The 20,726-nt window shown below is 48.0% G+C and overlaps 8 protein-coding genes across 8 annotated transcripts; 5 read left to right on the top strand and 3 right to left on the bottom strand.

Moving 5' to 3' along the window:
• Window positions 1-1,497: 1,497 nt before the first annotated feature.
• On the top strand, window positions 1,498-2,092 carry ANOM_010584 (LysM peptidoglycan-binding domain-containing protein; the record flags this gene model as incomplete). Its single annotated transcript, XM_015555840.1, has 2 exons — window positions 1,498-1,738; window positions 1,800-2,092. The coding sequence occupies 2 exons, from the start codon at window positions 1,498-1,500 to the stop codon at window positions 2,090-2,092; spliced, it is 534 nt and encodes a 177-aa protein (XP_015401833.1).
• Window positions 2,093-3,012: 920 nt separating this feature from the next.
• On the bottom strand, window positions 3,013-3,984 carry ANOM_010583 (uncharacterized protein; the record flags this gene model as incomplete). The annotated part of the gene is made up of 2 exons (XM_015555839.1): window positions 3,013-3,663; window positions 3,727-3,984. 2 exons carry the CDS (start codon window positions 3,982-3,984, stop codon window positions 3,013-3,015), a joined length of 909 nt encoding a protein of 302 aa, XP_015401834.1.
• Window positions 3,985-5,428: 1,444 nt separating this feature from the next.
• Window positions 5,429-6,709, top strand: ANOM_010582 (uncharacterized protein; the record flags this gene model as incomplete). The annotated part of the gene is made up of 5 exons (XM_015555838.1): window positions 5,429-5,698; window positions 5,783-5,963; window positions 6,015-6,187; window positions 6,256-6,352; window positions 6,414-6,709. 5 exons carry the CDS (start codon window positions 5,429-5,431, stop codon window positions 6,707-6,709), a joined length of 1,017 nt encoding a protein of 338 aa, XP_015401835.1.
• A 754-nt stretch (window positions 6,710-7,463) lies between these two features.
• Window positions 7,464-9,270, bottom strand: ANOM_010581 (fungal specific transcription factor domain-containing protein; the record flags this gene model as incomplete). The annotated part of the gene is made up of 5 exons (XM_015555837.1): window positions 7,464-7,710; window positions 7,773-8,300; window positions 8,351-8,526; window positions 8,589-9,079; window positions 9,129-9,270. 5 exons carry the CDS (start codon window positions 9,268-9,270, stop codon window positions 7,464-7,466), a joined length of 1,584 nt encoding a protein of 527 aa, XP_015401836.1.
• Window positions 9,271-10,202: 932 nt separating this feature from the next.
• On the bottom strand, window positions 10,203-11,373 carry ANOM_010580 (SDR family oxidoreductase; the record flags this gene model as incomplete). The annotated part of the gene is made up of 2 exons (XM_015555836.1): window positions 10,203-10,994; window positions 11,065-11,373. 2 exons carry the CDS (start codon window positions 11,371-11,373, stop codon window positions 10,203-10,205), a joined length of 1,101 nt encoding a protein of 366 aa, XP_015401837.1.
• An 864-nt stretch (window positions 11,374-12,237) lies between these two features.
• Window positions 12,238-15,542, top strand: ANOM_010579 (NRPS-like enzyme; the record flags this gene model as incomplete). Its single annotated transcript, XM_015555835.1, has 4 exons — window positions 12,238-12,522; window positions 12,582-12,843; window positions 12,901-15,092; window positions 15,150-15,542. The coding sequence occupies 4 exons, from the start codon at window positions 12,238-12,240 to the stop codon at window positions 15,540-15,542; spliced, it is 3,132 nt and encodes a 1,043-aa protein (XP_015401840.1).
• Window positions 15,543-15,973: 431 nt separating this feature from the next.
• Window positions 15,974-17,192, top strand: ANOM_010578 (serine hydrolase domain-containing protein; the record flags this gene model as incomplete). Its single annotated transcript, XM_015555834.1, has 4 exons — window positions 15,974-16,364; window positions 16,422-16,558; window positions 16,624-16,915; window positions 16,969-17,192. 4 exons carry the CDS (start codon window positions 15,974-15,976, stop codon window positions 17,190-17,192), a joined length of 1,044 nt encoding a protein of 347 aa, XP_015401839.1.
• Window positions 17,193-19,250: 2,058 nt separating this feature from the next.
• On the top strand, window positions 19,251-20,265 carry ANOM_010577 (putative cytochrome P450 family protein; the record flags this gene model as incomplete). Its single annotated transcript, XM_015555833.1, has 2 exons — window positions 19,251-19,540; window positions 19,608-20,265. 2 exons carry the CDS (start codon window positions 19,251-19,253, stop codon window positions 20,263-20,265), a joined length of 948 nt encoding a protein of 315 aa, XP_015401838.1.
• Window positions 20,266-20,726: the final 461 nt, after the last annotated feature.

The following is a 20,726-nucleotide window of genomic DNA, read 5'->3' as shown; positions in this document are numbered from 1 at the left end:
AAAAAGAAAGAGAGAGAGAGAGAGTGAGAGAGAGAGAAAAGGAAAAGGCATTGTTGGCATCTCTATCAACTTTTCTGTCTTCAAAATCCCTCATAGCCACCTATCAGAACTGACTTCCTTCCTGGGAGCTGGGCTACTTTGGACCCTCGCACGACCTTACTTGTCCAACACTGCAGGGGTCATAGAAGTGGACTTGATCTTTCCGCGCCCTGACACTTACTTCCCATCGGAGGCTATGACCGCCATCTTCGCAATCTAGAACCGGAGCCTCACGCGGAACATCGATCCGAACCTAATTTAGGATATCGAGTAGCAAACGTCTATATTTATCAGGCATAAATCTCAGGGTCCCGGTGCATGTGTGAGACATGAAATGATCATGTACGACCCGTATTCCCTGCATATGAGCAGCACGCGCCTGAGCATTGACGTATCCCTACATTTTACCTAGACCCCCAGATACTAGAAAATGCAGTGACAACTGGGAGCTACGGGGAACCCCGCTCCTGCTTACTTTCTTACCAACTATATCATTTGGGAGCCTGATTTTCTGGCGGAAACGCACGATATGCTCCATCAGCCGCACACTCAGGTGTTCAATGTCTCAAATTTTCTGCATGTCTCGGCTTCTCTTATGCAGTTATTTTGTCTCCGGCCCTACTTCCAATCCCTACAAGGTGGAGATCCACCTATCAACTGTAGAGGTTCTTTCGGTGGGCAGGACCACTAGTGTATGCGCTTTGCCGTGTCCCAAAATCAGCCCACCCCCCTAGAATATAGCCTCAGCAGCGCATGTACACCAGTCCAGGGAACATGGTTCCTGGCAAAACTTGAATTGCTCGCCTCTGTTCTCTTCGTGCGACCCTTTTCTTGGCTCCTGTTGGGGCTCATAATTAAGCGACGCTCGTCCTTTGTGCACCAGTCAACAAGCTGTACACAAATAAGATTTGGCATCACAGACGTTTGCATGTAACGCTCGACCTCATGTCCGCAACTTGGCGCATGATTAGTCGTTCTTGGCATAAGCAAGGGCCGACGCGATGTCACTATGTCGGAAGCTGTCTGACCTCCAATTATTAAAGCCCCGATTGATCCGGCATCAGTGGCCGGATTCGCAGACGGACGTGGTTGCGGGAGATTGTCTTCACGTCTCAACCCCGCATCCCAAAGCCATTGTTGCTTTTGGCGGGGCTCGCTTAGAACAGGTATTTACCCGGCAGCGGCATCCTACCTGCTATACCCGGAGCGGGGACCCTGGTACTCTAGTGAGACATCTATGCAGCTGGGTCACACTGAGCTATACACAGAGTATGGTCGAATGCTCGGGTAGCCGTCGGCCTGGTCTGTCGGTTATGTTACTCATTCCTGCTAAAAATACTGCAGAAATAGATATAAGAGCGGGCTAGACACTGCGTTGAGAAGAATATTCACCGGCATACCAACTCCAGTTCTCACTTCATTTACTCTTCAACAAACCCCAAGTACCCAATTAATAACATGATTTTCAAGACCGCTGTTGTCCTGGGATTGCTCCCACAGGTGCTGTGTGCTGGCGTTGCAACGACGCTCGCCACAACCACCACATCCTCTGCAAAACACGAGCCGACCCAGCCGGGCATACCATCCAACTGTGACAAGTTCCATCTTGTCGGGCCTGGGGATCAGTGCGATACCATTGAGGCCCAGTACGGCATCACGGACGCCCAATTCAAGGCCTGGAACCCCAGTATTAACTCCGGTAAGTGTTCCTATTCAGCACACGTTTTGCTATGGCTGATTCCATGTCCCACTCGTGGTAGCATGCACCAATCTCTGGCTGGACTATTATGTTTGTGTCCATGTACCCGATACCACAACAACTCCTACTACCACGAGCAAGCCACCCGGACCCACGGACACTCCCCCCGAGCCTCGTATGCCTGGCATCGTGGACAACTGTAAGAAGTTCTACCTAGTCAAGTCCGGTGACGACTGTTACTCTATCGACACTGCGGCGGGCATCACCTTCGCTCAGTTCCGCTCGTGGAACACGATGGTCGACGCCTCCTGCTCGAATCTGTGGGTGGACTACTACGTGTGCATAGGTGTCTAGTTTAGTCGTTCCTTATGCCGAAGCATGAGACAGTTGTTGTTGTTGTTGTTGTTGTTGTTCTTCTTCTTTGTGGATGGGCGACACAGAAAGTAATCAGGGACTGAAAATTGAGTAACCACTGAAAAAGGCCGCCTGTGAATTTTCTTTCATCTGTTGTATTCTGTGGATCAGCGTAAGTTGACAAAGTTGTACTAGGAGTCATGACTTAATGAGGATTGCCATTCCAAGGGCGCAATGATTCAGTTGTCCACAGACTAGCAGATAGGCAAATTGTGATCAGATCAAGGACTTTGACAAGCGAGATTGTCTTATTCACTATTAAGTGAATAATAAATTGATCGCAATACTCTATACGATCCACCAGGCGACATATATCGTGTCCTAATAATAGAGTGACTGCTAGAGGGTCTATTGGCCTGTCATAACCGTGGTATAATGACACTGATGATGGACGGCACTGATGATCTCACCATGTTCATGGAAAAGATAGGAACTTTTTAGAAAGCGTATGTGGATATGACTGCTCCAGACAACCTCCTCACATTCGTTATCTTATAGCAATATACTTTTTGCAAAGGTATGATTACAGTTAAATTATTACGAGCTGGCCAACACTTTGCTTTGCGGTTTCCATCAAGTTCATACAAGTGGGAACCCCAGTCGATTCAGGAAGAAGCCAACTACCTATCTGACCGAGTAGTCCCCTGGTCGCCAATTCATCCAGCATCCCAACCATGTCGTTGAGGCCTGGGTGCCGGCCCTGCTTGAGTAACCTTCCCGAGTCCCCGGAATAAAAGTCCACACTAAGCCCATACACGTCGGCCCTCAGGAGTCCGCGCATCGTTTGTCGCCAAAGCTCCGGATCTAGCGGGTGGTCCTTGAGCATCTTGACGTCCGGGCATGCTCTGTCCCCCGCCAGGTCACCCCCATAAACCACCGCTTTCTTCGAGTTTGAATGCAAGTCCGCGGCTTTCGGCTACTGCGAGAAATGCCTCACAGTCGATCATTTTCAGGAGTTGATGATAGAAACCAGGGATTAACGAAAGGAGGGTACCAAGAGCCCGCAGTTTCTCGATAGGATCTTGGGAAATTATCATTGAGCGAGAGAAGGAGATGCACCTGAGAGCATCATGGACGGTTCGAACAGCAGTACGGACGACTGTAACACTCGGGACCGCCTCGTTTGTCAGAGCGCGGAGTACTCTAGTAAAATAGTAAATACGGGAAAGACAGCTGCAGCCACCCGTGTCTTGGGAGAAACGCATAGTGGATGTTCCGGCTTCCCAAGATTTGGGAACAGGAACCGCGCGGTCTGCAATATGTTCATCCAGAAATTGAATGCTGGTAGGTGCAGGTAGGTTCGTGTCCGTTTGCAAGATTCTCGTATCGCCTACCGTAAAATGAGATGCACCGCTGTTTGACACTTCGGGCTGCCTCAAAATATGAGGTGCTGCCTTTCGGGACGACCAGTGGGCTTTTGAGCAGAGTAGCGACATTGGATACCTAAGTTTCTGCAGCGTGAGCAGCCACCTGGCTGCTTCGTGCATGTCTGCTTCCGAGTACCTTCGATACTAGAATTCAGCATTATCCATGACAATACTTAATAACCCAGACTAATGTACAGGGTGACATACGACACTTGTCGCACGATTGGCGAAGGTTCCGCTGCGACGATGGCTGACTGCCTGAGTCCATGCTTGCAGGATGGATGTAGATGAGTACTGTTGGAGGGTGCCGTGGGACTGTCGGCGGCCAGCGGATGTGTTCGTTGAGTAAGGTTCTGCCAGTTGTATCTGACGGAATAACTCGGTGGTATAGAAAGAGGTACCTTTAAAGGTTATGATGTACAACCAGATCACTACTGAAGTAGGAAGCGGTGCAGGCGGTGACATGGCCACAGTGGCCCTGTTCGTCCCAAAGACATTCTTGTCGGACTCTGCCAGTAGGCCCCATCTCTTGGCCGGTTTGGGGTCTCTAGTTTAAGCCCGTAGGTTGGGTATAATACGTAAGTTTATGTAGATCTCAAATCTGTAGATCTTGGCAGGTACCCGTAGATTAATAAACAGGTACAGATTAGAAATATGTAACTAACGTAGAGAATAATTAACTCTGATTATAAATTTTATACTTGGATACGTTTTAAACAGGTATCCCGCGGGTTCACGGTTGACATACCCAAACCCCCGTAAACCCACCGGTTGGGTATGGGCTTAGGATCTGAACTCGCGGGCCGAGTACGGTTTCTGATGTTGGACCCAAACCCGACCTGTGGCGTAGTCTAAGCAACAATGTTCCGTAACTTAAGAGAGCCAATTAAGCTCCGTGGCACTATATAACACTACTAGATCACCACCAACCACACTTTGATTGTTAATGGAGGAGTTAATTAACACAAACGACACTTTTTTTGATATTGAAGTAAACCAGTTGTATTAGAGGATACCCTCCTTCTGCCGTTTTTGGTTACCATGACGGCTTTCCTTTCACTGGAGCTTGCTCTAACCAAAGTCTCCAGGTCCTGCGGCGACATGAGGTATACGGAGCATGCTGGGAGTGGGCCATTATAACGCCCATATTGGTTGGATTCCAATGCGTCATCTAGCATGGAGCTCCTGTTTCACCAGTGGCTCCAAGATGGAGGACGTGAGGCATAGAAGGCACCTCTGTACTGAATGAACTAAGTATGGCGAGTGAGACAGCGGACGATGACTTAGATGACTTAGATGACTTAGGCAGATATGCAATTAATCTGTACATTTCTTTCTGCGGGGGAGGTTGATTGATTGACAACCGAGTATCACTTCCATGGTTACTGAAACACGTCCAGTTCCTATGGTTTCTGGCCCGGGGATACCTCGGTGCAACTTCTAGCTTCCCATGCCAGGTTGAGTTGAAGGGTGGAGCCTTGATGTGGATCAGCGCGGAGGGTTTCGAACCTTAGTATCGTGCAGCATTTGTAATATTGCTGATCCTAGATAGACTGTCTCAGAATTCTCTCATTACCGTGAAAGCCTAGGTGGAACTCCCGTTCTCATGGGTTAAACATTCGACTGGTGAGCAATCATAAACTATCCAATGACTAAGAAAACTGTGACGGGAAAAGTGCTTCCTGAGCTCCAGGAGCCATCCGGCGGCGCAAAGTTAAACCATGTTCACCTAATCAGGGCAAGACATGGAGATCACATTTGTAATATGCTACATTCTCCTCTTGCTTAAGAGGGTATGATAGAGCTGTTGTTGGTCTGCCTCTTTTCACTGTGTCAATAAGCCACCTCGAAACATTCATCCTTACCATCTATATCGCTTGATTCGTTTCATTACTTATTCCAACTCACAATGTCAACCCCCACTCAAGTCGTCATCCCGAAAGATGCCTGGATGCTTGTCACCGGTGCAAACGGGTACATCGGCTCGACAGTCGTAAACACACTCCTTGAACTGGGGTACAAAGTCCGAGGCACGGTGCGAGCACCGAAACCCTGGCTGGATGAATTCTTTGTGTCGAAGTATGGGAATGGTAGGTATGAGAGCGTGGTTGTGCCGAGATTAGATGATGTTGGTGAACTCGAGAAGGCTTTTCAGGGGATTGAGGGGGTGGCTCATGTGGTATGTATAGTATACCTTATTTCGATTCATCTTGTTCAAGTACGCTGTCTATTGGATGATGGATAAATGGATGACAGGGTACAGGCATCAGACCTAGCAATGAATCCCAAGCCAAACGAAGTCATCCCTGGTGTTGTATCTGCCACAATTGGAATTCTGGAGGCTGCCAGACGTGTGAAGACTGTGAAACGGGTGGTTTTGACATCGTCTTCGTCAGCGTGCTATACTACTCAGCCAGATGTGGAGGGGATTGTCATTGACGAAGGTAGGTGCAGCGTACCATACTTGTCTCAATGCTAATGTGATATATGTATAGATTCATGGAATGACGCCGCCATCGCAGCAGCCTGGGATGAAAAGACACCTCAAGCCCAAAAGCCCATGGCCGTGTATGCTGCATCCAAGACTGAGGGTGAGAGGGCGGCTTGGAAATGGATGGCTGAGCATAACCCGAGTTTCAAGTTCAATACTATTGTGACGAGTGCGAATGTAAGTTTTTTTAACCCGTCAATGAGGGCTCATGTCGATCTAACCTGTTGTTTGTTGTTCACTGGTAGTTTGGCACTATACTCCATCCCCAGATCCACGGGTCGTCAATGGGCCAAACGGCCAAGCTACTTGAGGGTGATCCAACCATATTGCACCTACCTCCGCGTAAGGCATCCATAGATCCCTCCCCCTATTTATTGACAACTTAGTTAACAGAATCATGTAGTTTGGTTCGTCGACGTCATTGACACCGCGAAACTGCACGCCATCGGCCTCCTCGACCCAAATGTGCAATCCCAGCGTCTATTTGGTTTCGCACAGCCGTTCGCCTGGGATGATATCATCTCTATCCTGCGGAGACTGCGGCCCGATAATGACAAGATCCCAGATCCGTTGGACCACACAAGGGACTTGAGTAAGATTGTTCCAGCGAGTCGGGCGGAGGAGTTGCTGAAGGCCTTTTTTGGGAAGGGTTGGACTTGTTTGGAAGAGTCGCTTGCGGAAGGGATTGTTGGGAAGTAGGTATGAAATCCAGAATGTTGAGGGGGGTGTGGATAGATAGGCATAGAATGAGAGCTTGCAGGTGCATCTGGGAAGCTATCCCTGTCTGTATTATCAATAACAATCAACGGTATTCAGTAAGTAGAACTGCGACAAGCAGAGTAAAGGTCCGCGAACCATCTTTACCAGATTCTATTTCTGGAGTTTCGCTGTTCGTGGAAAGCTTTCTGTCTTGAACACTGATTTTGGCCATCAAAGAAAGCGCCGATGTGGTTTAGTATTCTGTGCTCTCAGTGGATTTGGAGCTAGAAAGTAGTAGTTCATTGTTAAAGTCACCCAAAAGATTGCCCAGTCTAGAAGTTCTCTCAGTTCGAACAGGGATGCCCAACATCGCTAAAAATAACATATAACTCAATGTCAATTGATCAAGAGCCATCAAGAAGATATTGACTGCAAGGCTCGTGGATGGCACAACAAATACAAAATAACAAAATACCACAAACGCCACCAACCTCATTAAGACAAATTACTACTAGTAGTAGTCATACCATGTAAGTCCTATGCGGTGATGAAGATATCCTTCTCACTGGGGCCAGGTCGCCCGTCCATCAAAGAGTTGAAAGACAAACTTGTCGGCGTACCAGTAACCGTACCAGGAGTGACTGTGAATATTGTTTTCGGTCGTAGGGTTCACCTGAGATTGGTCATATACGCTTCGCCGTATCATTATAACCAAAGAACACGCCACTCATATCCCATTTATCTCGACTAAATTTCACGATTGCGCTTTGTGAACCATAGAATACGCCAACCCAAGACATTCTCGCGACGTTTGAAGAAAGAAGGTAAACTCAGCCAAACTCGGGCTTCGTGACAGTTCATCCCCGGTTGCACATGTAGAAAGGCGAGAGATCATTGCTTCCATTAACTCGAGATCGCTTTGAGCTGCAGTACTGTTAGGGTTGTCGAGCACACTAGCGAACAAAATGTTGAACGCAGAAAAGATGTATAGGGCTACAAGTCTGGTGCTTGTTAGTCCTGTGTATCATGCAGTGGAAACGGAGGATAGAGAATTTTCATATACCGGATCCCAAACGGCCACCATCTGGGAGGAAGGGCCTTCAATAGAAGCGCAGTGTGGCGGGCAGCGCCTACACATGCCGTGTGAGAGAACTCCGTAGCTCGGGGCCGAGTTGGGGTCTTCGGGGCCCGGAAGAATATTTGCGTCTGATGCAGTAAAATAACGGTATTGTGATACGCACATAGGAGTGACACGGTAGGAGACTTCAGATTGCCCGGTAGTTTGTTCACGAATTCTATTGCATGGGCAGGGTCAACAGGTAAGGCTCGTTGAAAACTTGTTAATTCTAGTTGCAAGGCCTGTACGATTGAAGATTGTCCATGGGGGGACATCTGCGAGGCCTTTGCCCTGTAGAGAGACGAACATATCTTATGTCGGACGATTGATAGGCGGCGAAACCAAGTAAAAGTATCTATGTCAGAAAGACCGGAGATCTGAGCGATAGACTCATATACCCAGTCTGGATGGGGGCTGTCCGCGCCGAGATAGGCTGGGGCATTGCTGGGTGGCAGGCCTTGCCACGGACGGTATCTGTGAAAATTAGACAGCCTGTTTCAATGTGGTCTCTAGGCAAGACCCACAGCTCATCCATTGTATAACCAAGAGACAAAATCAACATTGGTTGCTCTTGTTTTGTGCATGAAGACGGGGGGATCACGCAAGTATCATGAATTCCAAATTCAGCGCATGAGCGAATTGCGATAGATAATATATTCTGATACATTGGGGTGTCAAACCCATTGCATGAAAGAAAAACCTATCGAGTTAACATGAGCAACCACCGCATCAAGTGAGGATAGGATACTATATCACACGCACAATGCCTAGGAGTGCTTGAACAGCCATCAAGTCAGGTCTGCGTAATAGAAGCTCCGGCACAGCGGCAAGTGCATTTTTGTAGTATACATTCGACTTCGCTCTAGCACCACTCTGGTCATTTTGGTGCAGGGATCGGTAGCGATAGCCAATTGCCAATGCTATGTTTAGGCCAGCCCACCATGATGGATCCCCGGGTCGCCTTCGTTCATAGCTGCTATGCAAAAGATCTGTGAAAGTATCAGGGTGGAATAGGGGAAATACATCTTTAGTGTATGTGAACAACGTGCTTAGGACTTCAACAGCCTCTTGCTGTGGAGGTAGTGCAGTGAATACCGGCAGTCGACCGTTACTTAAATCAGTGTTCAGAAGATTTTCTTTTGATGATTGGGCGTCATTGATATTGTCTCGAAGGGCCCCGAGTTGAAAACCCATCTCAGACTGTAACCATTCTTCCCATTGAGCTGGCAAGCAGTATAATGGTGTTTTACACGCTGAGAATTATTAGTAGTGGGAAGCAATGAGTTGGTAGCGAAATCTCACAGAGCAAGCTAAGCCAGTCATGGAGAAACGTCCTTGTCCACTGCTTATATGCGATAAACTCATTAACAAGCTCTGCCTCCACCCCGGCTTGGCATTGGATGCCCTCTTTCCGCTGCGGATGGAATGCATCGTTTAGTCGCATACCCGGAGGCTGTGGTCTCTCTTTATTTTTATTCCTGGAGCGACAAATTAGCGATGCTCATGGCCTGTCTGAGGCGTGAGCCTCTGATTCCTCACCCGATGCCAGGACGCCGAGCTACACGCGTCCGACTCGTTCGAACACAAACCGCACCTCGCCGTTGACAAACAGAACATGTAGCCTGGTTGGATGCCCTTTCGCATTTGACTTTCCACTTACGACAAAGCTCACACGCCTAATCCTTTCGGTTAGAGAGTATGACAGATTAGCAGGGACACCGTACTACCGGTTGTTGTCTGGGTCTTTCTTCACTGGTAGTGTTTAACAACCCGCTTGCACTCCGATCCACCGGGTCCATTGTTTCAATTGAGACAAGTTAGATAACAGTATCGGCTGTCTGGGACTGTGGCGCGAACTAAAGGGAAAGAATGCTGGGCATGAAAAACTGAGGTGCGAGGGCATAACTCCCGTGGTCGGTTATGCGGCATTCGCATGTCATAGAGGGAATTGTGCTCAATGGGGACGGGCGACCTTTTTGTGGGGACGCCGGGGATCGCATCGGGCAGATCTTACCGTAACATTACCATCCTTGCATAAGGAGGTAACGCTAAAATATGCTTGTCTGTATTAAAGCTTGTGAGAAGTCAAGACGACCCAGGATGTCTCCACAGATCGATATCTCAGCAAATCAAGTACTCATTCTATACAACTCAGCTCTTGAACGGAGAACTGGAGTCTGGGCGGCCATTCCTTTTATGACGGATAGCACGAGTAGGTATAATGCAGGCCCTACACACCCAATGAAGGCGTCAATATTGAAGTTTCTTCGTGTATCACAAAACACTACCTTCATCAATTGTAAAATTCTACTTGAATATATATGCCATCATTTCTCGCTATACAAAAACAAAACAAGATTCGATTTCCAATGCAGCCTAGTGTAATTTGCATGCTTCTTCCAGAGCCAACAAGCTATCGACAGTGTCCTTCACAGTTTCCTGCAGCGTGTGGAAATTGATGCCCAGAAGAGTCTTGATTTTGTTACTCGAGACTTTGATGGATGCCGTTTCGTATTGTCCAGGCTGGCCAATAGGGACTTTATCCCTGGCCTCGGGGACGACTGATCGAAGAATATCGCAAATTTCTTGATAGGTGTAGGCTCCAGAGCTAACAATAAAACGCTCTCCTGCTGCTTTCTGGGATTCAAATGCGAAGAGGTGGGCTTGAGCAACGTCGCGAACATCCGCAAAGGCCGGCAAAATTACCGATGGTATCTCAGTGCTGCTACCATTGAATAGCCGGTAGATATCACCCGCACTTGTATTCAATTTCTCCAGAGTAGGAACATGATGCTCCACGGGACCATAGATCATGGGAGGGCAAATTGTGGTAAGGCTGAAGTGAGGCGCGTTCGCTCCCATGTATTGCCAGGCAGCTTGCTCCGCAATTGCCTTGGAAGCAGCGTATGCGACTATGCCGTGGGCACTTTCAGCCTGTTCGAATGTCATGGGATTCCAGTCTTCTTCAGTATATGTATAGTTGGACTGCGGACCTTTTTCCACGTCTATCACGGCAGCCATCGAAGACGTGATCACGACTCGACTAACTTGCGGTGCGTATTCCTGAGCCGCCCGAAGGATTGACGTGGTACCGTTAATCGCGGGCCACAAAAGGTCATGCTTGTTGTCTTGCACTGAAATCTGGAATGGGGAAGCGGTATGAACGATCTAGATAGCTGAGAGTTAGAGTCTCCGACCCTTCAGGTACCGATCAAAATACAGGGATACAGAGTCTTACACCGTCGACCCCTTTCACAGCTTCATTGAAGGCTCCGGGCTGTGCTATATCCTCAACAATAGCGAACGACAGCCGATCACTATACTGCGAGAATACCTTGCGTACGTTCGCTGCGGCCTGATCCGATCGAACAGTCCCACGGACATGATAACCCTGCTGAAGAAAAGCTTTCACAATATGAGTTGCAAGGAAGCCTGAGGCCCCAGTGATGAGGATAGTCTTGCTGTGGGCTTCAGTCATGATGGTAATGCAATTGGGTGTAGATTTGAACGGTTTGTTGGCTGGGGAGAGTCCGAGACTACATTCCATGTAGACAGGTAAATATAAATACTGTCTCGATATTTTGAAAGCCTACATTGCCGCCTCTTCCAATGTAGCAGTTTATCCTTGAATACCTCAGCATAACAGGTTATGTCGGTGGACTTAATCATACTCCGGAGTAGAGGAGTAAGTATATCACGGTATCGGAAAGCATAACGCGTACGGGAAGCGGAACGCCGTATATCCCGTCCATAAATCTCCACTTGGTTTCAGTCTTCTTCTTCTTCCTGCGCTATTTTTGAGGAAGGCAAATAATTGACCGCTGATTTCTTCATCGGTCTAATTGACCCACACTCGAGTGTCCTGGCCACCTTATCTATTCCAAAGCGTTTTACAACCCCACCAAATCCTACCCCGTGTGACGAATGCACTCAATACATTATGCCGGTATACTATAGTATCACAGCTGTATATTCAGCAAGGATGACTGTGTGTCACTGGGTGCAGTGGGTCTAATCCTCATTGCGGTGAGGGAACTGACGTGAGCAAGACTCACTATCTTGTGTTATCCGGGATGGAAAGTCGTGCCGTGTGGAATATGTTCCTATACTACGATCCCGATATAGTCTCCACCGGTACTTATCCGTTTAAACACGGCAATTATGCAACGGAATGTATTATCCCAAGATCACAGAAGGCTTGTACACAAGTTTACCATCATAGGGCCAATATACCTCCACTCCCACATCGGAAGGGATCAACCAAACGGTGGTATATATAATCCCAGTTCAGTCAGGGGACGATTATCCCTCGTACAAGATCATCACATCAAAAGTCTCACATTCTACACAAGATTCTGCTTAACTTTACACTATATTGTTTCTATTACAACGCTCTCCCAGTCAAGTAGTCATGGGCTCCACAAACTTCGATCAGCGACTAATGTGCTGCGTTGTCGACGAGTTGGCGGAGAGTAGACCAGAGCAGCTCTTCTGCGTACAATCTGTTTCCTCCGATTTATCCCAAGGTTGGCGAAATGTGTCCATGAGAGACCTCGCCGGTGCCGTGGATTACACGGCCTGGTGGATTGAGATGGCAATTGGAAAAGGCTTTGACGGTGAGCCCCTGGCTTATATTGGAGCCAATGACATCCGCTATGTGGCTTTCTATTTGGCTTGCATGAAGACTGGCTACGCGGTAAATGCTCCTATGAGTTATTCAGCAATGAAGTGAAGCTCTATCTAATCAACACATAGGCGTTGTTGCCTTCTCCAAGGAATTCGATCGTGGCCACATCGCACGTTCTGGGTGCCACCAAATGTTCAAAGATTGCCTATAGTGCTGAGAGACACAAAATCGCCGAAGAAATACGGGACAATGTACAAGGAGTCCGATTGTTTGAGATACCGAACCTCTGGGAGGTATTCGGTGAACGGGCTGCGCCTTACACTTTCGACCGGACTTTCTATGATTTGCAAAATAAACCATGCATTATCATCCATAGTTCAGGGACCACCGGTAAGCCTGAAAAGTTGGATGACCTCTGCTTGTGATAGGCTAACCCTCCCTCTTCAGGTCTCCCTAAGCCGGTATATCTGACAAATGGATTCTTCAGCGTTATTGACAATATTCACAGGATACCAACTCCGCATGGCAGACTGAACAAGTCAATCAGCTCAGTAGCGCAAGGTAAACGTCTGTTCACCATGGCTCCGATGTTCCATTTAATGGGACTTGTCACTCTCTCGAGTGCCATTTTCCACAATACGCCCGTGGTCTTGAGCCCTGAAAGACCAATGACTCCGGTACTGCTTAGTCAAATCCTAGAGACTGCGCGTCCGGAAGCAGCTCTGCTCACACCATTGGTCATGCAAGAGTTGTCCGCTTTCGAAGAAGGTTTGATGGGCTTACAAAAGTTCGAAGCAATAATGTTCGGCGGCGCACCGCTTGCACCGGAGGTCGGCAACAAGTTGAGTGAAAAGGTGGCTCTCGTCTCGGTCATTGGCTCCAGTGAAGCTGGGTTCATGCCAGCCTTGATTTGCACGCACCGTGAAGATTGGGAATACTTTGAGTGGAACCCATATAGTGGTATACACATGGAGTCCATTGATGATGGAGTGTTTGAGGCTGTCATACGGAAGGGCGAACATCATGAGTTCTCCAGTATCTTCCATACCTATCCTGATATCACTGAATATCGAACAAAAGATCTATACACGCCACATCCGACTAGGTCAGGGCTGTGGAAATATCACGGTCGTCTTGACGACGTTATTGTGCTCAGCAACGGTGAGAAGTTCAACCCGATCGACATGGAGAATATCGTGGAGTGTCATTCCTTAGTTTCAAAGGCCGTTGTTATTGGTCAAGGGCGATTCCAGTCTGCGTTACTCGTACAACCAAACTGGGAGCAATGGAGTGAGGATCAAGACAAGGAGGATTTTATCCAGAAAATATGGCCTACCGTTGAGAGGGCGAATGCCATTGCTCCCGGCCATGCCCTTGTCTTGCGCACAAAGGTTGCCCTAGCTAAGAAAGATACACCCTTCGCGCTAACCCCCAAGGGTACAGTCCAGAGAAGACAGATATCCGAAGACTACGAAAGTGAAATTGACGCTTTATACGCCAACGACGACGAGGAGTGCATTGATGGTTTACCACAGAGCACAGACCTTGAAAGTATCCAGCAATATATCCGCACAGTGGTGTCACAGCTACTTTCCGTTGAGCAAATCAGTGGTACTAGCGACATATTCTCACTGGGTATGGATTCGCTCCAAACACTGCAACTGAGCAAGATCCTGCAAACCGCCGTCCAGCATCTTTCTACTGATCACCACTCTGACCCGATTACAAGCCAAAAGCTATACGCTTATCCGACTCCTGATAGGCTGTCACAGTATGTTTACGGGCTGATAAATGGTCAGACCAAGGAGGGCAATACTGAGGATGAGGAGGCTTCTAGACCTGGGAGAATTGCAGGATTGATCAAAAAGTACACCGGTGATTTACCGCAGAGAAAAATCACAAGTTTCAGCAGGTCAGCAAAGCATGCAGTTATTCTGACCGGTTCTACTGGATCATTAGGTAACTACATACTGAATGAGTTACTCAATGATGGAGAGATCCCCACCATCTACTGTCTCAATCGGGCAGAGGATGCAAGACAAAGACAGATCGACAGCTTCAAGGAAAAAGGACTTGCAATTCCGCACGACTTCGATGAACGGGTTGAGTTCATACACACCCAGTTTGGAGCTCCAAAACTTGGCTTGCCCGCCGACAAATATACCGAACTCACGGAGTGCGTGGATCTCATTATCCACAATGCATGGAAGGTCAATTTCAACCACAGGGCTGAGGCATTCGAGGATCCCCATATCCGAGGCGTACGTAACCTGGTGGACTTCAGTCTACGAAGTGCCCATTCGGCACATATCCACTTCATCTCCTCGATCTCAACCGTGAGTGCGTGGGGCCCTCAGCACGGCCCATCCGTGCCCGAAATCCCTCTAGAGGATCCTGATGTGGCGTTGCGCCAAGGGTATGGGGAATCCAAGTTTGTCGGCGAGCGCATCTGTGCTCTCGCGTCAGCTATTGCAGGCGTGCCGACCAGCATCCATCGCGTGGGACAGATCGGTGGTCCAACGATGGAAAAGGGGCTATGGAACCGACAAGAATGGTTACCTTCTCTGGTTGCGACATCCAAGACAATCGGAAAAGTACCAAGTACCCTTGGTGCAATGCCGGTTGATTGGATTCCTATAGTACGTTCCCTTGCCACCCGGGTTCCCTTGGGTTTTGTCTACTAATGGTATCTATAGGATATTATGGCCAAGATCGTGGTCGATATCACCCAGTCCCGACGCGCTACCGAGGATGTCACCAGAACGGCCGCTTTCCACCTCGTCAACCCTCATGCTGCAAGCTGGGAATCACTTATCCCGGCCATCCAGAAGTATTATACCGCTGAGATTGTCGACATGAATGACTGGATGGCTGCCTTAGAGGGGTTTAGCAATCCAACGGATGGTGATTTACAAGACAAGCCGGCTCTCAAAATCATAGATTTCTATAGGGGATTGGCCAGCAATCATGGTACATTTACTAGCATGATGGAGAATGTGAAGACACAGGCAGCTAGTAAAGCAATGCGTGATCTCGGGCCGATTGACGGGGCTATCATGGAGAACTGGATCAAGCAATGGCAATTCTGAGGATTGGGCATTCCACTGCCAATCCCATCTTGACTCTATGGACCAAGGGGGGCGTCATACACACTTGAAAGGCTTTGGTTTCGCAGAAGGCAGTCTGGGGAACATCAGATACAAATGAAGATGTCATAATTGCTACAATATGAAACATGAGATAACGCACAAGCAAGTATAAAATAATAGAAGTATTGAAGCTATTAAACATTTGGCTAGGTGCTTCCCAGTTTATCCAAGTCTGGGAGGAATTTAGTGTGTTCAGTATAGCTTAATGCCTAAGGCTCTTCAGGGGAGCTGAGATTCCGGACGATTTTCGATGGCCCGAGAGGAGAGAAGAGAAGCCCCACCGAACCCCTCATTACGTATAAATAAATGATTGACAAGGGCAGCCAACCCCTCATCGCACCTCCACGACACATTACATACCATTCCCGACAATGAGCGAGGTCAATCCCACCAACATCGAGGCGCTCAAGCGCCGGATGCAATCCGTGTGCAGCGATTCCGACAAGGGCCTCCCCGGGGTTTCCGTCGCTGTAGTCGGACGGGATGGCAAGCAGCTGTTCAGCCACGCTGCGGGGAAACGGGGCCGTGACAGCGCCGAGCCCATGGCTGTGGACTCAGTTTTCTGGATCGCTTCGTGCACAAAGATGATCACTGGCATTGCGTGCATGCAGCTAGTCGAGCAGGGAAAACTGTCTTTGGATGACGCTGACCAAATCCACCGCATCTGTCCTGAATTCAACGATCTCCGAGTGCTCCAAGAAGATGGAACCTTGGTGGAGAGAAATAAAGGCATTAGTTTGAGAATGCTCTTGACTCATACTTGTCAGTATCCATGATGTTGTAAACTCAAACGAGAGCACTAATGTTGAACCATTGTAGCCGGTTTTGGTTATACATTCTATAATGAGAAACTGCGCGACTACGGCCGACCCGTTGGTTATGATGAGTTCTCGGGATACGCCGAGGACTTCAACCAACCGCTGGTCCACCAACCTGGGGAAGCTTGGGAATATAGCGTGAGTAACCACTGCCCCACCGTAACGAAGCGATGGCTGTTAACATCCAAGGAACGGCGCGATAGATTGGCATTGACTGGGCAGGTGTCGTGCTTGAGCGGGTTACAGGACAGTCGTTGAATGACTATTTCCATCAACACATCTTCGAGCCACTCGGCCTCAAGCATATCTCGATGATCCCCACAGAAGAAATGAAGGCAAAGCTCGCTTACATGCACCAGCGAGCGGCCGATGGTCAGCTCTCTGTCCGCGACCATCTGCTTCGACGAGCCATGACAGTGAAGAGTGAGAGTGACATCAAGTCCTACTTCAATAGCGGTGGAGCCGGATGTTTCTCAACTGCCGAAGACTACTCCCGTATGATTCCCTACTGAGCCGACACGCCCAGCAATGGACTGACACGTATTTAGAAATCCTCGCCGTTCTGTTGAACAACGGAACCTCGCCGAGAACCGGCAAGCAGCTGCTTAAGAAGGAGACTGTTGATGAGATGTTCCGGAACCAAATCGAGAACCTGCCCCCTCTCAGCGAAAAGCATTTCCCGGATGCGAAAGCAGACCTGTCACACTCCAGTATCGGCATTCACCCAACTGTCGAGGGAGATCGCCAAGCTGGGGACTTACCTTCCTGCTGAGTGGAGGTTCCACCGGGCGATCTATTGGGACTGCGCAGTGGTCGGGCATAGCTAATCTTCGTTGGTGGTGCGACCGTGAAAAAGGCGTGGCGGGCTTTATATGTTCGCAGGTATTACCATATGGTGATAAACAACTGTTTCAGTTGTCGCAGGCTGTCGAGACGGAGGTTTATAAGGGTCTTGGGCTGGTGTAATATATAAAGGCATATTTACTGCTTGAATATTGAATTCCACGACTATTGAAGGCCATTCCTTGTAAAGTAGTTTTCCATTTCTGAGATGATAGCCAACCGAACCATTTACGGCCTGATTAGTTCCTCTAGAGTGTGGTACTGATTGGAATGATACCATTCAAATACCACATTCATAAACAATATCAAATTACTAGGTAACGTGGCAGTTACTTATAAAGAACGTTTCCAAACTAATATGAGGTGTCTGTCATTCTGAGGTGCTTTCTCAACAGTTAGTAGAGAAGAAACTATCGCCGTTTTATGATGGATGACAAGGGGCATTTGGATATTAGAGTAGTGCGGAAATCGCGTGGAGCATCCCAGAAAGAAGGACCAAAGCATAAACCAACTTTATCCGTCTCACGATATTATTCTGGTATGCCACGTTTGCTCGCCATATATATACATGATGGCTCTATCGCTTACGATATAAATTATGCAAGGGGGCGTGTGGCTTACCGCATATCGAATGAAACAGCATAGCCCAGTCACCTTATCTTGAGTCAAGCGAAAGTCTGTTCGTGGGCCCCGAGCAGGATACCTTTAATCCCGATAAGAACCTAAGATTGTATCAGCTATTCTTCCGTGCAGCCGTAACTTTAACACGGAGTAGTTGGCACCAGTGACCTCAGAGCTCTAGTTACGTTGCAAGGGCCCAACTCATCACTACATACAAATGTGTCCCCTGTGGACTAGAACCTGGAATATCGGGGGTATTATAGCAGTTGTAACTTGTGAGACAGCAAGGCAAGTTCCGAAGTGTAGCTTTAGTGCTAGAAGCCCTACATTCCACGTACCTTATTTATCACCCTTGTTCGTTGCCGGAATGTAACTTAGTGCGTGGCGTCCATGGTGATGCATGTGTCTATTAGAACCCGATCCATCCTCTACAATTCGAAAGCGCTCTTCCTTTGACACTCTGCTCTTTGGGACATAAGAGTATTGAATCATAAGTTTATTTGCTTCCTCTTAATAATGTCGGCATACTCATAGTCCGACTTACACCAAGTCTTTGCTCTATATCTCATGACTGGACACAGATTCATGAAAAATAGATTTTATATCGGGAAAATCATCAACTACTCTCTGCAGAGCATAGAACATGTCCCATAACCCTCCATTTTCTTTCCCTCTTGATAAATACTCGTTATGCACTTTTCTGAGGACGCGCAACGAATCTCTAGCGAAAACCCACTACCGGTATAGATTTTGTGCCGCAAACCAGGTGCCATCACAAGATGATATATCCCACATTGGATGCGGTGGAAACATTTTCTCAGCCCTCTTCTTTCCATCCGTCTTTGCAGCTTCACTGCCCGCAGAATATCAGATTCACCAAGCGTACTCCGTATACACACCCGAAGCCAAGCCTGCACTTGCAGCGACAAATCCATACAGAAAACACGCGCCGCAGCTGGGGGGTGACTTGAGGTCTACCAGAACGGTTGACAAAAACACTGTCATAGCCAAGCAAGCTGCCCCTGTAAAATAATACGGCCCAAGGGGGGCAGTTAAGCCGCTCGCAAGCAAAAGGCCTGCGTATAAGAGGGAGAGAGCAATAAGCACTCGTCGGCCAGAATGCCTATACTTCACTGCCATACTCTTGAGTCCCAGCGTGATATCCTCATCTACATCTTGATAGCTGTAGATGAATTCGTACGTCGTAGCAAGAAGGAGGACTGCGATCACCATACAGAGATTCGATATCATAATAGGACGGGGTGCTGAGAACGTATCGAAGCCGATGGAGGAGTATACTTATTAATGAGATCGTCACCTACAAACTGATGGCCTTGGCTGGACGGACCAAATCAATATTACTCAGATGCTACTTCGGTTTACCCTTGATCTAGCCACTGAGTTTTTCTTTGGCACTACCGTACACTCCCAACGCTACTCTAGTCAAGCACCTGGCCCAGACAACGATGGAATGTTCCCATGGAAAGGTCTAGGCGAAGATTTCGACGCTGCAACAAAGCACGTTCAAAACCGCTTTCGCCTCCTGAAGTTCTATTGGCTGCATAATCCAAAGAGCTTTCGGGAAAACATAAAGCAAGTGCACCGATTTGCAGACTTCTGTATTCGGGATGCTATACAGAGAGCAAACCAGCGGAAGTTGGATGCTACTTCTCAAGAGCATGGATACAAGTTTTCTCGACGCGCTAATTGACGTGACCGACAGTCCGATTGAAATGAGAAGTCAGTCACTAAACATTCTTTTTGCGGGTCGTGACACAACTGCAAGTCTGGTGAGCTGGTCATTCTGGCTACTAGCGAAGCATCCCAGTATCTACAATGAGCTACGAGGCCATGTTCTGAAACACTTTGGGCCGTATGAAGAAACGAATCGAATTACATTTGCAACACTGAAGTCATGTGAATACCTCCAGTATGTTATGAAAGAGGTGCTTCAGCTTTATCCTCCCACCCCGATCAACAGCCGGACAGCGATTAGAGACACGACCCTGCCTCTTGGAGGAGGGCCGGACGGAAAGTCCCCTATTGTTGTCAGGAAGGGTCAGACAGTTATCTACTATATCCATATAACGCAGAGTCTAAACGACTTCTGGGGTCCAGATGCTGATACGTTTGATCCAAGTCGCTGGGCCCACTATAAATACAACGGCGCATACCTCCCTTTCAACGCTGGGCCTCGCATATGCCTCGGGCAGCAATTTGCACTGACCCAAGCAGGCTATATTCTCACCCGTATGGTTCAGAAATTTGATCAAGCAAAGCTGGCGGATCCTGATATGGTGCCAACCCATAAACTTGGCGCAACTGATGCACCAAGTGATTATATGATATACTTCCACCAGGCTCCGACAGGTGATAACTGATTGCTTTCTATACTATGTTTACTAAAGGGTCATTATTTTAAATCAAAGGCCAATTCTTCCATGTAGAGGGTAACAACTGACCACCCTATAATGAACAATGATCCTTCTCCATGTACTGCCTATATTCTATCATTTCTCGACTTCCAGGAAAGGGCAGTCTTTGGTAGCTTCGCAGTCTTCCAGGTATATACATACAGTAAACAAAGGTATTTTCCAGCTGAATTGCGATTATTTCTCAACTCCTTAAGGCGGCTCGCCTAACATATATCTCATACACAGGGTGCAGGTATTGTTGACAGTGACTCCTAATGCGTTATTGTCATCAGCCATCGCCAGATATTTGTGCTCCACCCAAATATTTAGATTTTGTTCTCAATGAGAAGGCGCAATATTTAGGCCTAATTGGTCTCAAATGCAGTAGTCATATGGGGTATCTCTGGCACGTGCAAATTCAAACGTAT

The sequence above is a fragment of the Aspergillus nomiae genome (assembly GCF_001204775.2).
Source record: "Aspergillus nomiae NRRL 13137 chromosome Unknown contig00521, whole genome shotgun sequence".
NCBI lineage: Eukaryota > Fungi > Ascomycota > Eurotiomycetes > Eurotiales > Aspergillaceae > Aspergillus > Aspergillus nomiae.
This window is presented reverse-complemented; position numbering and strand designations above follow the sequence as displayed.